The sequence below is a fragment of the Aedes aegypti genome, chromosome 3, assembly GCF_002204515.2.
Source record: "Aedes aegypti strain LVP_AGWG chromosome 3, AaegL5.0 Primary Assembly, whole genome shotgun sequence".
Lineage (NCBI taxonomy): Eukaryota > Metazoa > Arthropoda > Insecta > Diptera > Culicidae > Aedes > Aedes aegypti.
This window is the reverse complement of record NC_035109.1, coordinates 10,868,167-10,885,722: the sequence shown is the minus strand read 5'-3', so window position 1 is coordinate 10,885,722 and position 17,556 is coordinate 10,868,167. Positions and strand designations below refer to the sequence as shown.

At 41.2% G+C, this 17,556-nt stretch overlaps 1 protein-coding gene across 3 annotated transcripts in view; it reads left to right on the top strand.

Moving 5' to 3' along the window:
• Positions 1–17,556, top strand: part of LOC5572837 (inverted formin-2) — a 335,282-nt gene that overhangs the window by 230,869 nt on the left and 86,857 nt on the right. For all 3 annotated transcript variants that reach the window (XM_021848653.1, XM_001660550.2, XM_021848652.1), the window contains exon 3: positions 13,443–13,767. In XM_021848653.1, the coding sequence (XP_021704345.1) occupies positions 13,528–13,767 (240 nt within the window). In that variant the 5' untranslated portion in view covers positions 13,443–13,527. The remainder of the gene's footprint in view (positions 1–13,442; positions 13,768–17,556) is intronic.

Sequence of the window (17,556 nt, the reverse complement as noted above, 5' to 3'; positions counted from 1 at the left end):
AAACAAGTTTTCAATCGTTGGTAAATTATTTGAGACAGATGAAGAATAGGAGCATTATTTTGAGTGAAAAATCTGGGCGGCCATCTTGGATTTTGACGCCATCTTGTTTTTATGTAGTAGAATGAGTTTTCACCTTGATAGCACTCAACATGTTGAATTTCAATGCTACCGTTACACTTATTCTTCTTCTTGTTCTTCTTTTTCCTGATGTTACGTCCCTACTGGAACAGAGCCAGCCCCTCAGCTTAACTAGCTTTGAAAACAAACTATCAAATATGATTTTTTAACGCTTATTTGCTACCTGAATGATTCTTCTGCATATCTTCGAGTTGAAAATAGCATTATTTCTTTCATTTGTTTGGTCTAAAACCATTGATAGGAATGAACAATCAGCTGAACAGCTGAGATAAGAAAAATATAATCTGATTGCTTTTTTAACGGAGGCCTCATAATTTAACATGATGAGCACTGAGATGGTAAGAAATCATTCAACTGCTAATAACCAAGATGGCGTCGAAATCCAAGATGGCCGCCAGATTTTACAACCTCGAAATAATACACCTGCGTTTCGGCATTACGACCAGATTAGAACAAAACCTACTTCTCATCTTTCAATCTCGCTATATTTCACATGCATGTTGGGCGGTACTTAAAACGATACTTTATGGCTCAGAAAATCAAGGATATTGTTTTTGCTTCAAAATTTAAGATTTCCATTCTGAATTAATGCACTTTTGTCAATGTTTTACGTTAAAACTACAGATATTACCACAAGTCTTACTAATGTACTTCATTCAATGAACAACAATGCATATGGTAAAAAAATGTTTGTTTAATACAATCAATATTTTTGGACGGTTTTCATTTATTGATTTTATTTATTCATTATTACTGAATTCAAAGATATGTCGAAGAATTATTTTGTTGTCAGAAATTGCATTATAAAATAAAATTCCTATTTAATAACCTGGATTTATGACCAATTAAGCTGAGTATCTGTCTCGGTTCCAGTAGGGACGTAACGTCAGGAAATTTAACAATAAAAAGAAGAAGAATATACGTAACCTTTTTTTTATTGATAACCTCTAATTTCAACATGCTGAGTGCTATCAAGGTGAAAAATTCATTCTTGTACCTAAAATCAATATGGCGTCAAATCCAAGATGGCCGCCAGATTTTTTCACTCAAAATAATATTCTTATTCTTCACTCGACTCGAATAAAACACCAAAGGTTGAAAACTTGTTTCTTTGTAGTACAAAAAAAGATTTTTGTATTGATTGCACTCGCCATATACGTCAAAATCATATATCATGATTTAGATAATCGTTAATTTGATAGGGTAAATACCATTGCTCACCTAGTTTCTGTAGCCTATCTTACGCAATTTTTCCTCAGCTTTCTGATGGTGATCTCAGAATTCAAAACTAGCGGTGCGCTAATGGTGAAAAAACGATTTTTCTAACAAAATTCAAGATGGCCGCCAAAATTTTTTCGAGTTCAAATGAAAGCTATATCCTTTCTCTATACGATGCCACTAAGTTTGCTATGTGTTCCAAGCGATATATGAGGCATATCCCGTGAAGAAACATCCAAGATTTATCGAAAAATGGGCTTTTTCGCAAACTGTTCAGCTAGCTGGTGTACGAGGGGTCCACCAATTTGAGAAAACAGAAAGGACCACCCTTAAGTTTTATCGAGAACTAGCGATCAGTGACATAAAATTGGAATTCTAACGATGGGTGCCGATGGCGGCCTGGTTTCAGCGAGAATTGCTCCTATCTTCTATCTTCTATATAAATAAAAATGGAATGGTGTTTGTTTGTCACGAAAGGACTTACGAGTGAGTCAGCGGATCTGAATGATCCTTTCTCCGTGTTGTTTGTCACGGATTGCGACGTGTTTGTGTGTATAACAATTGTAGGATATTCACCATTAAAGTCGGAAAAACGAGAGTGAATGAAACTGTCATTTTGTATGGGACGAACCATAGCGTTTTCCAACAGCCTACTTGATGGCAACACGAAGTTTGCCGGGACCACTCGTTATATAAATAAAAATGGAGTGATGTTTGTATGTCACGAAATAACTTAAGAACGGATGAACGGATTGATGTAAGTTTTTCACTGTTGCATACAACAAGGGATGTGACGTAATCGTGCGAGGGAAAAGTTTGAGAAAGTCTCCGGAATAATCGAGAAACGGGAGGAAACCAATGTGTAATTTTGTATGGGAGATTACATAACGTTTTACAACAACCTACTTGATGACAAGACGAAGTTTGCCGGGACCACTAGTAATGTAATAATTATTGGAGAAATCCATGGAACAATTCTAGAAACAATCACTCCTAGATGATTTCCCTAAGACCTGTGGATTCAAAGAGCATATTCGAAAATCACAGGAGGACTTTCTGGAAGAACTCCGGGATAAATTTCTAGGGGTATCCTAGCTGGATCCCTGCAAGAATTGCTTTCGAAGAATCCCTAGAAGATGTATTTTAAGAATAGCTCAAGTTAAACAATCTAAAGAAATTTTCTACGTTTCGTTTCACTATTCATTCAACACTGATATTCTTGAACTTGTAACTATGTAGATGTTTTCATGTAAATTAGTCTATACAATAATCAGGGCATACAAATGCAAAGATGATCAATTTACCAAGGAAACTCTCAGTAAAGAACAGTACCTACACTTAGAAGCTGAGAAGCAGACTCTGTCTCAGACGAAACGATTGTTTGTTTGTTTGTTGTTTTTTTATTACTTTTTTTGTTAATATTGCTTCTATGCTTTACCATACAATTTACCAAGGTCTATCCAAGCTTATTTTTTCAGTTCCGGAACACTCCTTAGAGTTGGGTGAGTTCATGCTTCATTATCCATCAGCACACCATTCACTATGATTCTGAGCCAAATATGGTACTTCTTGCTCAGAGTCCTGTTCTTAAGTTCGTACAGATTCGCTGATGTTATAAGCATCACAGTGGAGGTTAGTCGACCATACACAGAAAAAAAAAACGCAATTTTTGGTTATGTATCAAGGATCAGGCGTAATTGAATTCGATAACATCCATTTCAAGCGTGTGCTGTCGATTTCTCTTCATCGATTCTCTCTTCTGTAAATAAATGTGAATAGATGCAAATTTGTCAGCAGTTTTTCAACTTAGAACGCTAGATTGCATCACTACCTAGCGGTCTGTAGTGAAAAAAATACTAACAAACTTGCATCTTGTCACTTCTATTCACAGAAGAGAGGAACGATAAAGAGAAATCGATCATCCGACTTACGCCCTTATTCTAGCACACGCTTGATTTTACAACAGTAGGGTTTCGTTCTACTTCGTCGTAAGCGTTATTATTCGTCGTATCAGGCATAAAATGTTCCACTACGGCGGATATTCCAACTTACCTGCTGCATAGATTCATTTTCCAAGTGTAATTTTGTGAAAGCTGTCATGGTTCGTACACTTGTACACAGAGAAATGCTTAACGATCGACACCAGTCACACCACTTTATGGTACAAGCAGGAATGGGAAAAGTACTGTAGCAAACATTTACCGCCTCGACATTTACATGTTTCTACACGACCATCAAAATCCAAAGCAAACCATGACCGTTCAAAACAAAAAAAAATACGGCTCTTCAAAACTGTAATCTTCTTCTTCCCAACGTTTTTTCAAACCCGAATGCGAAATGACTCATTTTTTCGATTTTTGCGGTTTTCGGGGTTAGATTTCAATTAACTGAAAATACAAGTGAAATATTAGCGATGCAGTTCTTTCTGATCAATGCTTAATACGATGGATACTAGCACATCACCCTATTCATAATCAGATTCGACGCAAGAAAGCCATTTAGAGTAGCAACACAAAACTTGTATCAAGTTTAGTTACACTTCATGCAACGTGGAGAGATGGTCTAAAGGTATCGGGCGCAGCTCTCTTTCGTTAGACCAGGGTTCGAATCCAGGTCAAACTTTTACATCTTTTTTATCAACTAGCTTAAATGATGTATTGCAATTTCATTTTCCGTTTTACGGTTCAACGGAAAGCTACCGCAGCTGTCACATCACTGATTTACGCTGGTAAATCATCAGTAGGCTTCAATAATAACTTAGATACCGTCTTGATGATTGTTGTTTGTTGGTGTTTTTCATAGCGCTTTCTCTTTCAAGCATACTATGACTAAATTGTTTGCTTCAATGATAAAATGATTTCAAAGCCTGCGGTAGAACTTTGACAGCTGCGGTAGAACTCGGCGGTTACCGCAAAACGGAAAATTTTCTTATCAACCGTAATAATTTTACATCATATCTGTGACGGGACTGCAGCTAAAATGGCGAGATACTAAAATTTATTTTCTTTGTTGTGCAATTTCCAATATAAAAAAACATTACTTCAACTAATAATATGCTTTCAAATTTTGATGATCCCAGTTGTTCACGGTCCAGCGTACCAATATATAAATAAGTATGTATTGTGGTTTCGATGTATTCACCACCAAAGCTAGCATCAACAATGAAGCAGACAAATTGACTGGATTGCATGAAAATTGTACCCAGCTGTAGAATCAAGGTTCACGTATGACACGTTCTGGAGCAATGTTGAACAACACGTACAAAAGGCTTTCACACTCTTTGTAGTCCCCGCCAAGATTAAGAAAAAAAAAACCTGTATTCCCCTGAAATTTCGGGATACTTTTGAATCATGCCACACTGTCGATTACTAATCAGTTATTGTTATTAGGATTTGGTATTTACACATTGAACGTCGTTTGCATTGTTTTCAAACTGCTCTAAATAATTATAAGGCCTAGAATTTGTATAAACTGTAAAAAAAACTGTAACTGTTTATGTCTATAGCATTCGAAAAGAGGTCTCACGCTGCAACAATGTATCATGACACACAACGATGTCAACTATCAACGCACAATCTCACAGCCTTCCCATCAGAAGTAGGTATAGGTACCTATGTCGACCGCGGGAAAACAAACTGACAACTAAGCAAATAAACTAGTGTGATTATTGATGTCATGTCTAGTAGCGATGAGCAGCGTTTGATACCCCGAAAGAGCAAACGATGTAACTATCAGCTACCCAAGAGGGGACGCATGGCCATCTTTCGCACACGGCGGCACTCCACCAGTACAGATCACAGGGCTGTGTATTGAATTAGTGTATTGAAAACTCTTGCCTGAAAAAAAGAGCCCGAAAAGGGAACAAACAGGAACAGGAACAGGAACGAAAGATAACTAACAGGAAACGTATTATAAGATGTTTATTCCTCAGAGAATCTCACCAGAATTTTTGGAAAATTCGAGAAGGATTCACAAGACACATTTCTGGAAGAATCTCTGCGGGTGCGGGTGTCCAGCTTTTCCTCCAGGAATCTGAGAAGAAAGTCCAGGAACCTGACAATAACCGCGCAAAAGTCTCTGAAGGTTTCTGTGGAACCTCTAGAATTTGGCAGCAGGATTCATTGCAAGCAGAATAAGTTAAAAAGTGACTTCATAGACCTTTTTGGTTAAAAGAAAGACTGTAAAGACCTTCCGTTAAAAATTAAAACTTTTCAGAGACTTGCACTGAAATAGAGACAAGTCTCTAAAAAGATTCATGCTACCAGCCCTGCATGCGAAAAATCACAGACTACACCGCTATCTGATCCGTGCGTGTTGGTCCCTTCAACTGGCAAATCACCGTGAAGCTCCAAGATTTCAATCTACGCATGTATGTGGCACGTTGCTGGAATCGATGTCAAGTGGCCAAGATCACACACGCTGCCGTGTTTTGCCTGCATAAGTGCCTTCGCCGTTTACACCCTCAGCCAAGACCAATCGATAGCGCCATACGTTTCGTGGAGGGTTCTCTGCCAGAAGTGTGAATGGGACTGATTACACAGACGCTCTCGTCTTACAATGATTTACGAATGTTCCATTGACTCTCGCAACCCAGCGTTCGTGGCTTGATATCAGCTTGATGTTTATGTAGATCACGCTTTTTGATAAGCGTTGGACGCTCAAGGTCGTATGCAGGGGGATGGAGCATCTTTGAATTTTTTTTTTGTATCTTTCTTTAATCTGTTCGAAACAATAATTATTAACTCAATTATTGTGCTGCTAAACTAAATAACTAGGGAAAGTGTACCAGTTATGGACATAGTGGTTCCCTATTTGGCCATATGCGAAATTCGGATAACTTTCACATTTTTAATCTTTTTGAATGTTTTAACATCAAGATATATCGTTAATCTTACTGCTAAAACACAAAAAAAACTTTTAAAAATGTTGAGACATTCAAATTATCACGCATGGCGAAATAGGGTACTGTTCGGATAGCTCAAATCAAATAAAACATGTGGACTGTAATTTAACTCTTTATTCACACGCGGTTTTAACAATCGATTTATTACGTCTTCTCTTCGCGAGAGCAAGTGAAAAACTTGTAGCGGAAACGGAAATTCATCAGATCGGTTGAGCAAAAGCGGCGCTTTACACCGTAAACAAAAAAGCAAAACTAATTCATAAAATTAACCCTAAATTTGCTCTCTTTTTCATTAGCTGTAACATACACCCCCCTTGGGCTAGGCACAACCCTGGTTTACTGTTTCTATTCGTTGTCTGCAATAGGTAGAACAACTACCTGCGTTGTTGGTCGACAGTATTCTCCAGTAGCGGTACGCACCTCGACGACTCGGATTATGCCGTCCTTGCCGGCATGCGTTGCGGTGATTCGTCCAAGCTTCCAGGTCTTCGGAGGAGTGTTATCTTCTTTCAAGACCACCATCATGCCGGTCCGGATGAGTGACGGTGTCTTGAACCACTTTCCACGTCGTTGAAGGTCGGTTAGGTATTCGTCAGACCACCTTCTCCACAATACCTGCTTCCTCTTTTGGATGATTAGGTACTTCGTTAGTGTATTATCCCTTACCTCGTGATACAGCGGCTCGGGAATTGCTGTCAGCTCTCGCCCGATGAGAAAATGTCCCGGGCTGAGCGCTCTGTAGTCCACTGGATCATCCGATTGTTGACAAAGGGGCGCGAGTTAAGCACCGCCTCTATTTGAATCAGCAGCTTATTCATTTCTTCATACGTTAGGTTCGACTCGTTGAGCACTCGATGCAGGTGATACTTCACTTGGGAGGAAGAAAATTCCAATTAATGCCACGAGGTTGACAAAAGTCATCGATGCCTTTCTTAAGTTGCTGGGAATTCAACGCCTTCATCAGCTCCTTGAGCTGGCGCTGGGCTCCGACAAAATTTTTGCCGTTATCAGAATACAGCTCATGAACGTTTCCACGCCGGCCTACGAATCGCTGGAGGGCCGCCAGAAACGATTCCGTTGTCATCGATGTCACCAATTCAAGATGTATGGCCTTGGTGCACATACATACAAATAGCACTATATAACCCTTCACTGGCGCACGGAGTCTCCCTTGCTTAAGGAAGACTGGTCCGGCGTAGTCGACGCCAGCTCTACAGAATGGATCTGCAACTGTGACTCTGCACTTCGGCAAGTCTCCCATGTGCTGATCGGTGTCCTTCGGCTGCACCCGACAACACTTCACACAACGCCGTAGCACTCGGTTGATAGACCTCTTCGCATTAACAGGCCAAAAATTCTTGCGGATCACAGCCAACAATCCGTTCAATCCCACATGGAGATTTTCACTATGCAAGGCTTCGATGAGTATTTCGGTGAAATGATGTTTCTCCGGTAGAATCAATGGGTGCTTCTGATCTTCCGGGAGAAAGGCATACCGAATGCGGCCGCCCACCCTGAGCAAACTAGTTGCATTCTCCAATTCGGGCTTCAGGTTGGCTAGTTTGCCCTTCACTGCTTCATTCTTCTTCACACACTTTATTTCTTCACGGTACACTTCAGCTTGCACAATCTTGACCATAACGTGCTGTGCCATTCGGTAGTCTTCTCTGGTCAATTTTCCTCGACGTCGTTCTTCAATTTTTACACGGCAGTTTCGAATAAACCTCATCACGAATCCGAAGATCTTCTCCAACTTACGGTAGTCGCTATTGTTCATAGTCACCTTCAGCAATCGGTTTTCGGCAACTGCCGTTGCCGCCACTATTTCACTCGCAGCTTCCGCAACTTGCTCGCCAGGATGAGCATCCCCGGTTCTGAAGAGCGAAAGCAGCACAGATTCACCATCGTTCAATCTCAGAAAGACTGGGCCTCCCCACCACAAATCACTTTTAATCAGTTGCTTCGGGTACAACCCACGCGAAATCAAATCCGCTGGATTGGCATTTGTCGGCTCATACTTCCATTCGAATTTCCCTGCCAACTTACGAATTTGCAGAGCACGGTTCCGGACAAAGACGGGAACGTCTGGCTTCATGGATTCTATCCAACCCAACACAATCGTTGAATCAGACCAGAGTACCACGCTGTTCACATCTATCTCGAGCACTTCAGTCACCTTTGCAGTCTGCTGAGCTAGCAGTAACGCCGCACAAAGCTCTAATCGAGGCGTGGTCGATTCGGCGGGTTTCATGTCGTCCTTTTCTTGTCGATCTAGTTCCTTCAGCGGAGCCACTCGTGACTTCGTACACAGTAAATTCATAACAGCTGGTCCTTCCGATTGCACATTCCGTATGTATACACAGCATCCGTAGGCCTTCCGAGAGGCATCCGAAAATCCATGCAGCTCTTGATAACTTGCAGCGTCCGTAGTCACTCTTCGTGGAATCTTCCTTCCTAATATCTCCGGTAATTCTCGCCTCAGCTTCGTCCACGTTGCTAGTTGGTTCTCAGCTAACGGCTCATCCCACTGCAGTCGGCCCTTCCAAAGATCCTGCATGATCAGTTTAGCAATTACGACTGTCGGACCCAGTAACCCCAACGGATCGTAAAGCTTCGCTATGTCGGACATCACTTGACGCTTAGTCACGCTGACATTCTCACCGTCCATTGGCCTCTTTTGGAAGAAGAAATGATCGCCTACAGGATTCCAGGACAAACCAAGCGTCTTGATTGTTACATTGATATCGTGGTTCTGGAAATCCATCTGCTTCTCTCGCAGTTCGATTGGAATATCCTGTAGTAGTTCAGCATCGTTCGCGCACCACTTGTGCAATCCAAAGCCGCCTCTAGCCAACAATGCCAGGAGCTCTTGCTGAATCTCCCTTGCTTCGTCCAACGTATCAGCTCCGGAAAGTACATCATCCACATAAAAACTCTTCTTCACAACCTTGCTCGCTTTAGGAAAATTTTCCTGCTCATCCTCAGCCAACTGATTGAGGACTCGGGTCGCCAAGAATGGCGCAGTCGAAGTACCGTATGTGACCGTTGTCAATTCTATCTCCTTCAGTGGCTGCGAACTCTGTTCTCGGTACAATACCTTCTGGAATTTCGTATCGTCGTCGTGTATCAGAATCTGCCGGTACATTTTCGGCACGTCCGCCGTAAAGACGTACTTAGGTAGACGGAAACGCAACATGATGCTGAACAATGGATCCTGCACCTGTGGTCCAATCTTGAGCAGATCATTGAGTGAAGTTCCAGAAGAACTCTTCATGGAAGCATCGAAGACAACTCTTAGTCGTGTCGTTGAGCTGTCTGGGCGGATTACACAGTGATGCAGCAAATAATATCTCAGATTACCGCTTGCTTCTGGATTTTCGACGATTCTGCAATGTCCGAGGACCAGGTATTCTTCCATAAACTGTCGATACAGCTTCTGTTGGTCAGGATTCTTCTCAAGGTGGCGTTCTAATTGGTAGAAACGCTTCTCGGCCATTTGCCGAATCATTCCAAGATCTCCAACATCTCCTTTGAACGGTAGTCGTACCTTGTACCGTCCGTCTGCAGTTCTGCTGTGCGTTTCCACGAAATGTCGCTCACAATCATCTTCTGGGGATCCAACGTCAACCGACTGATCGTCGATCGACCAGAACATCTTCATCAGCTTCACAAGATCTTCGTTTGCTTCGTCGACTGTGGCTTGCAACACTCGCACTGTTCCGATCGTCGTTGCAGTTTTCACTCGCCCGGATATCAGCCATCCTAGCCTGCTCTCTATCAGCATTGGAAGGTCAGGAGACATCCTGATCCTACCGGCTTGTAAGATTTCATAAAATGCTTCAGCACCGACTAGCAGGTCGACTTGGGCGGGTTCGTAGAACTTCGGGTCCGCCAGACGCAAGGTGGTAGGTATAGGCCAGTTTTCCACGTTAACTGTCGATTGCGGCAGCGTCCCGGTCACCCGAAGGACCACCAGGTAGTCCAGACAGAACTCGTAATCCGAATACTGCGACTGTACATTAGCGTGCACCTTATGCCTCACGGTGCTTCTCATTCCATTTACTCCGACGATCGGTAGATCTACACCCTGTTTCCGAATTCGTAGAAACTTGGCCAGCGATTGAGACATAAAGTTTGCCATTGCACCAGAGTCCAAAAGCATACGGCATCGGTGCCCCACTCCAGCAGCATCAAATATATTCACTATTGCCGTCCCTAGCAACACTTGTTTCGAGTCATCATCACTGAACTTTGCCGAACACTGCGCCACTGTCGTTTCACTGCTGCTACCGATACCAGGTTTCTCTCCGGCAGCAGGTTTCACCGGTGCAGCAGACTTCTCCTTCGTAAAGTTTTCTTCCGGATGCATCATTGAATGATCGCGTTTGCAGCATTTTGAGCACGTTGCGGTAACTTTACAGTTCGACGTTCTATGACCTCTCTTAAGGCACATGAAGCAAAGCCTGAATTGCTTGGCCTTGTCGTAGCGTCGCTTCACGTCCAAGATCGTCGTATTTATCAGCACTATGCTTGCTTGAGCACAGAGGGCAGGTATCATCGGCTTTCTGGGTAGTCGTCACTGTGGTCCTCGCCTTTTCACAACGTTCCAAGATGTTCAGGTGATCACGAAGTGCTGTCATCATCTGCTTGTAAACAGGTAGTTGTCCTCTTTTAACATTCGATTCCCAAATCTTTCTACTGTCAGCGTCCAGTTTCGTAGAAATCAGCGTCGTCAATATGGCCTCTGATAATTTGTCTATATTCAAACCGTGAAACTCCAACGAGCTAACGCACTTGTCTACGTCGTCGATTAGTGCCTTCAATTGTTGGTAAGATTCACACGTCATTGGTTTCAAATGCAACAACTTGTTGATCGTATCGTTAATTAGGGCCGGCAGGTTTTCGAACTGTTGGGTTAGGCTCCTCCACGCACCTTCGTAATCATTATCACGAATTATTTGAGCGTCAATCGCACCCTGCGCTTTGCCAACCAATGCCTAATCAAGGTAGTGGAGCTTGGTGGCGGCAGAGTCGGCAGTACATTTGTCGGCAATATCTCTGGACATCTGCTTGAACTTGAACCAGTGTTCATATTTGCCGTCAAATGTCGGTAGTGCTCCCTGCTGTAATACAATGGTCGGGGGGAATCGTACTTGGGAACTCAAAGGCGCCGCATGCACATCAAGTCTGTTAACCAATTCTAGGGTTTTCTTTGAAACTTCATAAGCTTCAATAATTTCACATAGCGCTATGCAGGTAAACTCGTAGAGCTCCTCAAAATCCACGAATTTAGGTTCGAATTCCGTTTTACGCGTAGGATCGACAAGGTAAATCTTGTTCAGGTGCTCGTTGTATTCTTCTTGTATTCTGACTCAACTGTTTTTTTGTACAGCTTCAGAGCGTGAATACTAAACTTCTCATGATCAAGGTTTGCTGCTTGTACAGCTTGTTGAATACGAGTAACCTTACCTTGTGCTCTCTCGCAACATTGGCTCAAAGACGCAATGCTTTCCGCCATCTTGGTTTTCGCCTTTTCCTCCACGTGCTGAATTTTCTGCTCGGCGACGGATGCTACCGGTGTCGATATCCTCGGAAGATGGGGTGTTGCCGGAAGAGAAAAATTCAGCCTTACAGGACGTCCGGAACGGAGAAACATCACTTTCTTTCGCCTTTTTCTTTTTGTTTTTTTAGCACCAATTTTCAATCACAGCGTCTTCTCAATTTATGAGGTTATGTTCACTTCACTTCGGCGATTGCTCTTCCGATTTTTTCGCCGATCACTTATCTCGTGCGAGGTTCTTCCGTGTTCAAACAGCCTACTTGAGCTTTCTTCCAGAATCTCATCAATAACACTGCTAGATTCTGTTCAGTGCACACTGTGCAAACTTCTTATGCTACGCGTAGCAGAATACTATCAATGTTTCCAGAACCAAGCCGAGATCACACTTTTCTTCCTCCGTTCTCCATCGAACGGATCGAAATTCCGCCGTGCAACGGTCAAAATACAGCAGTGCAGCGATCAACACCAAATCATTTTTTCGAATGGCTCAGCCATGACGAAATCACTCCCGACACGTTACAACGTGTTCCTGAACTTTTTCTGCGTTGCCCAAAAACAAGTCACAGAGGGCGGAGTCCCATTCCGGAACACAATCACCGCGTGGCGGAATCCATTAACACGATTCGACAAGAAGCAGATTTCTGTCACTCCGCAAGCGAAAACTTCGCGTTTCACGAGGCGGATTCCACTTTCAGGGCACTTTTCACCGGTGCCGGAAACTTATTCACTGTTCGAACATATCCGGATCGAAAACGATCATGTTCGGATAGCTCAAATCAAATAAAACATGAGGACTGTAATTTAACTCTTTATTCACACGCGGTTTTAACAATCGATTTATTACGTCTTCTCTTCGCGAGAGCAAGTGAAAAACATGTAGCGGAAACGGAAATTCATCTGACAGCTCGGTTGAGCAAAAGCGGCGCTTTACACCGTAAACAAAAAAGCAAAACTAATTCATAAAATTAACCCTAAATTTGCTCTCTTTTTCATTAGCTGTAACAGGTACCACTATGGCCATAACTGGTACACCTATCCTATATTAGGTTTTTAACATTTTATTAACAATATGTTACATTTCATTTGCCGTGTTTCAGTGTTTTTACTGGTGAGTTGATTTCACCTGCTTATAAGAGAATAAAAAACGCTTTCAATTCACTAAACCTAAACGTATAACGTATTTGCTTTATAAGTTGAGTTTTGGAAGCATTAGGACAAATCTTCCATTTTTGCAAGTATGGCGAAAAAATATCCAAACTCTTTTGCAATCTATTAAAAATGACACGCAGGCTTCGTCTTTTAGCTTTTAGTGTCTTTTAACTCATTTGAAGCAGCCAGGAGTAGAGTTCGAAGGTAGATCTTAGTGGATCTAATCATACACATATCGTACTTACTATTTCAAATCCTAGCTACGACACTGGCTTTGATCTACAATTCAAACTTGTTAAAAACGTATCATTCATTCAATCTCACCCGCGGCCTTTCACTACTCTACGATCCCATTCATATGTACACTCTGGACATCGAGTCGGACTGTCTAGCGTGGCCACTACTGCTGCTGGCCGCGATGTTTGTTTTGCCGCCTCTAATAATATTTTTGTTTTCGCTTTCCATTTGGCACAGATTCCTGCCCGACGAACACGATTCGCGCTCGCGCCTCCGAAAAGAGGGCGGTTTTACCGGCAGCAGTTTCATCTCGAACGTCACCATGACGAATGACAGCGCCAAAGGTTCCACCACCACCAGCACCGGAAAGGCCGGCAAAATGGATTCCCGCACCGGGCTGGAGTACATCGTCGAAAACAGCGACTACGTTAACAAGCTGGGCCTGGCACTGGACACCAACAATGCCACCGTCAAGAAGCAGGTGTTCGAGCTATTATCGGCTCTCTGCGCCTACAGCTCCGGGGGGTACAAGCGGGCGATCGAAACGCTGGAGTATTACAAGGTATGGTCAAGTTGGTCGTTAGACGAAAAACGGATTCTTCAGACCCTACAGTAATTGTGTGTTACGCACAATTGCTGCAGTTTATCAGAATTTAGTAATTGGAAAAATTACTAAATTAAATTCGTGTATACTGAAACCTCCATTTACGTACATCATATCCCGTATAGGCCTAAGTGCAGACAAAAATACGAAATACTTAACGGATTCAAACATTTGTTTGTCAGTATACTGGTACACATATATAGTTTCTAGAAGTTGCCAGAGGAACTCGGGGATATTCCTGTAGCTGAAGTTATTCCGGTCACTGTGTCAAGTCGGGTAAAAAATGTCGATTTTTAGGGTCATGTCAAGTTATGTTTATTGATTTGCAATGACAATCATTTGAATTTGCATAAATCATTAAGATCCGATATTCAACATTATAAATGAAGAGATTTGCACCATTTCAAATGTACCGGATGTAGCCACTCAGATTTAATGCCCGGAGGAACCGGCCATAGATTTGTTGGATACTTAATTGTTTCAATTCTCTAAAAGTCGAGATCATACATAATAGTTAACAAAAATCTTTATCGTAAATTTGAGGCGAATATGGCCATTTTGAGGATTAATCAAATACAGGACACGACACATGGTTATCCAATTTAATCGTTTCTCAAAAGGATTACGCTGATGACACATTCCAGCGTAACGCGACACCACGAGGAACCGACTTTCATTATCAAATTAGGCATGTTCTCGGAAATATGCCTTGTGACCATGTGATAAAACAGGTTTTATATCATGCATATTAAATGTACTTGATGTTGTGACATTCATTTTGAAACATAACACTGCAAATATGGTAATTAAAAGCAGTGGTATTTCGTAACGCGACACCATCGCTGAAATGCACTTTTTTAAACATCACTCTATAATCGCCTATATTTGCTCTGCTATAATTTGTGCAATCCGGGTTTGTTCTAGGCAATCCTTCTATGTATTGATAAGAATCCGAGTGTGACTTCAAACTGGATGGAAATATTGAATTATTGCAGAAATCATTGATTTCATTTTATGAGCGCCGCGTTACGTTTATCTTCCAACAGGGTTCTGCAAATGGTGTCGCGTTACGCAAAAAGCATTTTTTGTTTTTATTGATAAAATCGGTAATGTTGCTTTCGGGTTTCAGAAAAAAATGTATATTTAGTATTGTTATTTGTTTAATACATTCGACAATCTGCCTCACAGTGGGGTAATTTGATCCGACACTGGTTAAAATTAATTTAATGTTTCTGTGAAACCTTTTGAGAATGTCGTGCTTTGTAAAAGCGTAAATGGCGCTTGTGGTCACCATATAAATTTGACTTAATTCTTTGCAACAATGTTAAGATATTTCTTTGATTTTTAAGAATGTTTCCGGTATAGTGTTTTCGGATGGCGCGCGAATAATCTTGAGCTTTGATACATGTTAGAATGATTGAATTTGATGGTAAAATAAAATTATGTAAACCTTTCAACGATGTACTTTTAAAACTATGCTTTCGGCAAAGTCGACAAGCAGAAATTTGTAGATGACCATAAAAGCTTGCCAATGATGGGACGAAAAATATGTAGAGCTGCTGTACAGTGGGGTAATTGCACTTTTTTTGGGTTAAATTTTTTAACCGTTCCTTTGATCTGTTTTTGAAGATGATGAGAATATCCGATGTACATTCGATTTTTATAATCTGCTGGTTCAGACATAGCGTATGCAAGTGTTCATGATTTACTAATGGTGGTCTGAAGGATACAAAATTTTGTGGCACAGGGGTGTAATTGAACCAGGTATTGGGCCAATAAAATTTCAACGTAGCCATGTAGTATTTTGAGGATCATGTTTTAGCAAAATTGTTAAGGACGTTTATGGTCTCAAAATAGTGATCTGAATATCATGGAATTCTACCGCACAGAAGAGTTATTGAATCAGATTATTAGGCGAAACTGTGAATACATTTTAACTCATAAAATTCAGTTCATCAATTATTCAACCGATTGTTTGGGCTTTCATTGAAAGGAAATAGTTGTACCAGATTTAAGCGTTGGCGCAATTCTTCTGAAACCTTCCACGTTTTAGTGAGAGGTAAATAGGGTAGGTGTACCAGTTATGAACATAGTGAGTCCCTATTTTGCCATACGTGATTACTTTAATGTCCTCAAATTTTGAAAATGTTTGTGTGTTGTAGTCAGTGCTGGGAATGGTAATAGTAGTAGGCTTGAATTTTCGCGAAAATCACGTGGCTCTCCAGTACAGTAGTTCAAAAACGTGAATCTCATCAAGTAGCCTATGTTGGGTGCACGAATTTTCTAAATCATGAGTGTCATTGAAGGCTCTAAATGTGGGAAATGCAGCGGGAAATAGAACATTTTTCTACAGTAATTCTGGGTTGCCCTTAGCAACGGGTGTTTTGCTATTTTCAAGGCTTTTTGCCTACAGCAGCGATGGGCGTGAGTTTCACTGGCTTCGCTGACTGTGATTGGCTTTGCTTGGCTACTGTAGAGTGAATTTCAAGATTTTTCCCAACCCTGGTTGTAGTAGTTAGATTTAACATATATCTTGATGTAAAAACATTCAAAAAGATTTAAAATGTGATACAATCATCTCTCCCTTACTCTATATTGAAGGGACCATCGAGTTAGGGAGGTATCGACTTACAGAACACAAAAGCAGTGCAACTGCGTTCCAAGGGACCATCGAGTTAGCCATGAAAACCAACTTTTACTATGGTTCTCTAACTCGATATCGAGATACGGAATATCGAGTAAGGGAGAGTTAACTGTAGTTATTAAAATTTTACAAATTTTACTCTCAGTTAACAACTGTGGAAGTATCATAAGAACACTAAACTGAGAAGCAGGCTCTGTCCCAGTGAGGATGTAACGCCAGGAAGAAGAAGAAGTATAATTTGTATTGAACCACCTTGATCATCGAAGTTTATTGCAAAATTAATCAAATTAATTATCATTCAACGTAAAGGATGAATGTCAACATAGATAAATGTCATGACAAGACATCCAGAAGATTTGAAAAAAAAAAACTACGTGTCTAAGTTTATTTCTACGAGATGACCATTTTATACGGTTGCTGCAGATCCTCTCAAGCGCTTTATAATGGCCACCTATATCCAAGAACAATCTCAATCATCGATTATGTTTAGTAATTGTTTCTGATATGTTTTGAAGAAAAGCGCCGTGATCCAGGATGATTTTCACGAAATGACCATGTTTACGGATATTCCGGATCTTCCGGAGGTCATTATTGTGACCACCACTTTGAACAATTCAAATAATCTATTGCGTTTTATAATAAGGAGTTCTGGTCTGGTGTCTTGGATTATTTTCATGAATTGACCATTTTTTCGGATATTCTGGATTATCCGCTGGAGAACCACGTCGTTTACCATCGAAGCCAAGTATTCCACAACATGTAAGAAACTATTCCTGTACTAAACGGCCCCTGTCTGATAAGATTTGGGTCACTAGCCATTAAAAACCAGAGCTACTTGATCAGATTTGAGTGAAAAACAAAGGAAAGCAAATATACCCACATTTTACAAAAACGGTGAGGGTTTTGATGGGGTGGCACCAACGCTGAAAGCTAGTATACCTATTTCCATCTACTAAAAATTAAAAATTTCGAAAATCGGTTGTAGCATTGCTGAGAACGAGCATTTTGAAATTTGTAGTTTCATCCTGAAAATTTACGGAGAAAATTAACGTAACGCGACACCAAAACTTTGCACCTAGTGTAACTTTTCGAAGAATGGTCCG